The sequence below is a fragment of the Rattus norvegicus genome, chromosome 9 (assembly GCF_036323735.1).
Source record: "Rattus norvegicus strain BN/NHsdMcwi chromosome 9, GRCr8, whole genome shotgun sequence".
Lineage (NCBI taxonomy): Eukaryota > Metazoa > Chordata > Mammalia > Rodentia > Muridae > Rattus > Rattus norvegicus.
The window spans coordinates 91835354-91841415 of record NC_086027.1 but is presented as its reverse complement, the minus strand read 5'-3'; the positions used below and the strand labels follow the sequence as shown (position 1 = coordinate 91841415).

Below are 6062 nucleotides of genomic sequence, written 5' to 3'. Positions count from 1 at the left end.
CAAGTAAAGATAACAGTCTTACTTAATGTGCTACTTCACACCCACTTCCCTTCTTGCATTCATTCTGCTCCTTCCAATATTGTTCCATGGGTGCATGACTATGACTGACATTTCAGGCAGGACAGTTCTCCATTGTGCATTCCAGTAGGTTTAGCATCCCTGGATCCTGCCCACTGAATGCCTGTGGTACCCTCCTTCAGATATTGTGACAACTAAAACATGCTCCAGATATTTCCAAACACTCTGAGCTGACCCCTTTCCAACTGACTACGTCATGCTGGTCTTTCATACCACGCCTTAAGTTCTGGGTCGAGCCATGTGGAGCTGCTCTGGTTACAGTCTAAGAACATGGCAGCTTTGGCTATTTCATATGGCTGACCTAACTACTCTGTTCCTCTGGTGGCCTTCCCTAATGATGTACAGGTACACTCTACTATGACTGTCTTGTATTAAAGTACTTGCCACCAGGCATTGTGATAGCCAGTCTACTTGTCTTCTCTCACCACATGGCTTAACCCTAATTAACTGTGAGCAAGTAACCAACTCTTGCATCATCTCGTCTCTCTAGCACTTGACACAGTGCTTGGCACATAACGAGAGTAACCCTGGACTGGCTGAACCAACCAACAGAATGTTAGGCATACTTTCCCTGATGACTCAGGTTCACTATTCCTGGGCATGGAGGTACCTTCCAGGCATATAGGGCCACTTATTTTTTTGGCATTTCATCAAATGACCCACCTCTGAGCTGCACTGCAGGAGTGTGTGTGTGTGTGTGTGTGTGTGTGTGTGTGTGTGTGTGTGTGTGTGTGAGAGAGAGAGAGAGAGAGAGAGAATTTTGCTTTATTGTATCAGCATGGCTGCCAGGGCGGGGGGCGGAGGACCCCTTGGTGCTTTTTAGACACAGAGGCAGGCCACCTGGAGAGCTGTGAAGGCTCACTTGTGAGCCTCCAGAATATGTCATTTTTTCAGAGTCTTATTGCTAGATTCTCTCTAGCTTTAACTATCTTAAATGTCCCCTCGGACATCTAAGCCCATCCTACATTTTCTTTTGGAAAGCTACTTTAAAGGAGGCTCAGGACATAGAAGTACAGAGATGTTCCTAGCTGAGGTGAAGAGTTGCTGATGGAAAGATGAGCCAAGTGACTTCTCCAAAGTATTTTCTAAATCCTTGTTACCTTTCTGCAGTCACCAAGTATACGGTTCTACTTACTTATGCTAAAATGCTTATATCAATAAACACTGACTGTGGGTCTCAAACATAAGACCATTCTAATTGGGGAGGGGTGGCTCCCAATTCTAAAAGTGTACCCTTCCTGTTTTTTATGTTTTAAAGATGTATTTATACGAACACACTGTAGCTGTCTCAGACACACCAGAAGACGGCATCAGATCCCACCACAGATGGTTGTGAGATGCTATGTGGTTGATGGGAATTGAACTCAGGACCTTTGGAAGAGCAATCAGTGTTCTTAACCACTAAGCCACCTCTCCAGCCCCATGCCCTGCCTGTTGTAATCCATATGGATAAAGCCCAGGCCATGCGGGACAGAAGTAAAGGAGAAAGCCAGGCAGAATTAAATGAAGATAGATTTTTTTTCCGAAAATACTTATGTGTGTTATATGACTTAATATCTTCAGCATACATACCATAAGTAATAGATAACTCTATCAACAAGTGCCTTTCAGTTCTTTTATTTTCAATATATTCTTATAATTCCTTTCTGTTTTATAAGTAAATCGTATCAATTTAAGAAACAATTAAGCACACAGAAGAACATTAAATATTTTTACAATAGCTTATTGTTTCCAAGAAGGGCCATATAAACTTACTGCCTTAAACATAATATTGAACCTTCTACTAAGCGCCCCTCATAGATTGTGGGAAATTAACATTAAATAGCTAAACATAGAAAATTCGGATCTATAAATAACACAAAATACAACTTAACTCTAATATGAGCTTAAATATGACACACTATGATGCAATATGAATCAACTTCATCCATTGGACAAGACCACTGGGACACAAATCAGGTCTGTGCAGTGATGTGCAGGTGAAACCTCCAACCCCAGCTGTGATCATTTCCTCCTTGGGCTGTGTCCAATTCCATCCCAGAAAAGCATCCGTTTTTACATCTTCTTGGTTCTTAGGCTATAATAAAGGAGAAGTATAAACTGTGAGTGGATGACTGGATAGTAGGAATGGCTTTGGTACATCACATCTTCTTATGAGGAATTTGAATCTGAGAGAAGATAGCCTTGCCCAGCATAGCTAAGCTAGTTACTGACAGAAACGGGATGTGAACACTTATCTAGGGTCTTTAAGTATCAGATACCATCTGTTGATAAAATGTTACATTACTGATGGAAACCAGAATCCCTGGTCTCTTCTTAACTAAATTTATTTTTCAGGGTTTAGCAACCAACCAAGTGTCAGGAAGTCTATAAATGATATAACGAGGAAACATCTTTGCCACGAGAACCAAGTAGCTAGTGACTATCAGCTGCACAGGGAATTCTAATACATCTTGTGAGACCAGTCATTAAGTTAAAATAATGTCAAAAATGATGATGGAGTTGACATACAACTGCAAAATGTATCCTGTGCTTGCATGATCTAACTCAAATCCCCCTTCTAAAATTCGATGTCACTAGTCTGAAGAACGCCAACAGGCCCGTGGTCCATGCTCTGCTCCCTTATTCCCGTCATTTGGAGAAAGACTGCTTATCCTTCAGGGATCCATACCTGAGGAGGTGCAAAATCCTTTTCACCCAGATCTGCTTTGGGTCAGCGCACACGGATCTTTTCGACTTCAGGTGAAAGCTGAAAATCAAAAATTAAAATTTGTATTTGCATTCAGTCAGCCTTTGAGTGTGTTTGCTCTTCACCGAGTATGCGGTGAAAATTTGCATGTATTCCTGCAGGAGCTGAGTTAAAGTTGGTGAATAACTTACATGATAGCATTAATGTCACAAGCTTCGTCGGCCATCTGTGTTGTGAAACCCACAAAATTTCTCGCATGATGATACACGTTCTTTGTGTACGTGAGGCAGCAGTCAAAGTTGCTTGCTGCTAAAAGAAATATAAAATACAAAAGGTAGTAAGTCCACAGGAGTGGATTTCTGTGTCTTTGAAACCTAGTTAGGGTCTTTGAAGTCTACTTTAACATAGATCCCATTTGTCCTTTTTTTAATGGTGTGCTGGGATGTTTTGGTTCAACTAGCACAGTTTCCAAGCCCATGGCTTCTCTCCATCTTCAGTCAGAAATTCAAATACTTCATTGCAATTCACCATAGTCACTCAAGAATACTCATCCCTGCAACCGTCATTTAAAAAGAAAAGCTCTTTATAGAGAAATCTTTCATCTTCAGAGTATAGGGGGAAATCAAATTTCAATCTGTCCTCTGACTACTGGGTAGGGAGAAGTGAAATCCCAAAGAAAATATGATTTTTCTAGGAACTGTGAAAAAGATTAGAGAGGAAAATGTAGCCATGAGGAGTCATGCCCAAAGCTCTCTGAGACTGTTGCTATGGTGACGGAACTTAAATCCGGTCCATAAAGCTCACCACGTGTTCCCAGCTGTGCACCTGTTGCAGGTAACAGTATAATCAAGCCATACTTGGGTCCTCCTCAAAGTTAAAGTGTAACCTGCTGTAAAGTGCTGAATAAATGTTATCTCAAAGCTGGAGAACAATGTCCTTCAGACCTCATGGGGACACTAAGGTCAACTGTCACAGTCAGAACCTTGAAGGTAAGTTATAAACTTTACTAACATTACGTGGTTGGGAAGTTTAAAAAAAATAAAACTGAAAGAGAAATTTTCTACACATTTCTGAATGACCATGTATCTTGAAAATGTCACACTCTGGCACATCACTCCCAGAAATGGTACTTGGACCTTGTCCTGAAGTTCAAGTGTCTCTGAGAACCCATCCATCACTCTCCATTTCTGCTACGATTAGTGGCAGAGAAGATACCTGGTTGCTAGCATCCACTCTTTTGTCCTCTTATCTATGAGCCAACCAGTCCCTCTTACACACTCCTTAGCAGGTTGCTGTTCTCAGGGAACCCCTAGATAAGGTCCAGAGGACAGAAGTCTCCTGTAGCAGCAGAAAGAGTCACCCTTACCTTCTGACTGGCTGCAGAGGTAAGCCAGCAGTACCCCCGCCAAAGCCAGGAAGGGCAGATGCTTGCAGGCCATTCTCAGCTCCAGGAATTGATCTGCTCAGTGCTGGGTACCCAGTGCCCTGCTGAGTGCTCCTCGGGCTCCAGAGGCAGCCCTACTTATAGCAAAAGATTGGGAATGTACACAAGGAGGCGTGTTCTCACCCGGGGTTTTCCCCCATTGATTAATCTGCCTCATCCTGTCATCACAAAGAAAACCCACAGGGAAAACTTCCTGCCTTTCCCTACTGTGTGAAGGTCAGGTGGGGGTTGGGGAGGGCAGGGGAGGAGCCAATCCTATTAATTCCTCTGGATGTAGGCAGAAGAAATGCAGCTCAGACAAGTGGCCAAGAAATAATGGCACCTGTCCAGGTTTAACTTAACTTAATCTCTCTCTCTCTCTCTCTCTGTCAAAGAGAAGGGAACGGCCTCTGAATGGGACATTTCGTACTTGAGGTAACAGTTTCCTTCCCGACAGTCAGCCCTCCAGAGGAAAGATCAAGTGGGATGCCAGGCATGCTGCAACACACGGTTTTGATTATCTGGTTGGCGTTTAGCAGTCTCAAAAGATTCTGAATTTCTAGAACGACATCCAGAACAGGTAGAAAAAACAACATGACAGAGGTGTCCCAAACTATTATAGAAAATCAGAGCCTCAAGCGGCCACTTCTCCTTGATGTTATTACCAACTTCTCTAAGAATCATTCATGTTTATATGCCTCTCATCAATACTGCAGCCAAGAACATGTCCTCAGCCTGCCTTTTGTTCTTGTGTTGATGTATTTAATACAGAGCCTAAGGGGGCAAAGAGAGCAAACACTATCAGAAACGGCCAATCTGAGAAACAATCCAAAAGTGGTGGTGATGATAATAATGTATTGGAATCTCTAATGTGTGATAAGACACATACACCATATAGAGAGCTAGAGAAAATTGAGTGGTAAAAGAACCAAAAAAAAAAAAAAGAAAGAAAAGAAAAAGAAAGAAAGAAAGAAAGAAAGAGACAATGTTCCAGATAAGGAGGGATTCTCAGACTATTAAAGGATCTATCCATTCAGGAATATAGAATTATATATGTGAAGGTTATTAACATATACACACCAAGCAATTGCATTACTAAATACATGACAGCAAAACTGACAGAGCTGAAGAGAGGAAGAGAAACCATCAATAATGCAGATTGAAGACTACTACTCCACGCTTGTCCATCAGAAAAAGTAGGCCGAGGACCCACCCAAAAACCCAGAGACCGTAAGCAGCACTCCAAACCAACTAGCCAACAGACGTCTCTAGAACATTCTGCCCAGAAATAAGATAGGCATCCCTCTCCATGGTGGATGAAAGATTCTTTCAGAAGAATTATGTGATAGATCACTAAAATGTCCACATAAATTTCAAAATCGGTTCAATAATATAGTGTGGTTTTTTTAAAAAAAACATAATGAAATTAAGCCACCAATCAATAAAAGAAGGAGATTTGGGGATACACAAATGTGTGAAATGTAGGCTGATGTATTCCTAAGTAACCAACGTGTCAAAAAAAAAAAATCACTGAGAGTAAAGAAATACATTGAGATGAGTATTCCAAAACTTAGGAGAGGCTGCTGTTAGCATTCCTTCTAGACTGTGCCTCACAGTTACCTGGCAACAGCTAGCTATGCCTGACTCAAGATAAAAGGGTCTGCTTGCCCCCTCCTCACTCTCTTACCCTCTTACTCACTTCCCTCTCATTCCCCACCCCCTCTCTCCCCTTCTCCCTCTCTCTCCCTGTGTCTCTCTGTGTCTCTGTCTTTGTCTCTCTCTCTCTCTCTCTCTCTCTCTCTCTCTCTCTCCCACCCCAACCCCCAAGTGTGTGTGCACTCTTGTTCTCGCTCTTGTTCTCGCTCTTGCTCT

General features: G+C 42.2%; 1 protein-coding gene across 2 annotated transcripts; it reads right to left on the bottom strand.

Moving 5' to 3' along the window:
- Positions 1-1679: 1679 nt before the first annotated feature.
- Ccl20 (C-C motif chemokine ligand 20) lies at positions 1680-4277 on the bottom strand. Of its 2 annotated transcripts, none has more exons than XM_006245164.5 (4): positions 4134-4277; positions 2959-3073; positions 2750-2827; positions 1680-2155 (listed from the first exon to the last, which is right to left on the bottom strand). In XM_006245164.5, exons 1-4 carry the CDS (start codon positions 4204-4206, stop codon positions 2134-2136), a joined length of 288 nt encoding a protein of 95 aa, XP_006245226.1. In that variant the 5' UTR covers positions 4207-4277; the 3' UTR covers positions 1680-2133. The 2 variants fall into 2 exon arrangements, with proteins under 2 accessions (XP_006245226.1, NP_062106.1); NM_019233.2 differs by having other exon boundaries at positions 2959-3076; positions 4134-4257.
- Between the last annotated feature and the right edge of the window lie 1785 nt (positions 4278-6062).

What these genes read in the sequence shown, in the direction of transcription:
- Ccl20 (NM_019233.2), bottom strand. Translation starts at nt 4,206, where the DNA reads ATGGCCTGCAAGCATCTGCCCTTCCTGGCTTTGGCGGGGGTACTGCTG. An exon ending in TGTGACATTAATGCTATCAT is followed by an intron (nt 2,828 to 2,958) that starts GTAAGTTATTCA and finishes TTTGATTTTCAG; the next exon opens with CTTTCACCTGAAGTCGAAAA. An exon ending in AGGATTTTGCACCTCCTCAG is followed by an intron (nt 2,156 to 2,749) that starts GTATGGATCCCT and finishes CCTTTATTATAG; the next exon opens with CCTAAGAACCAAGAAGATGT.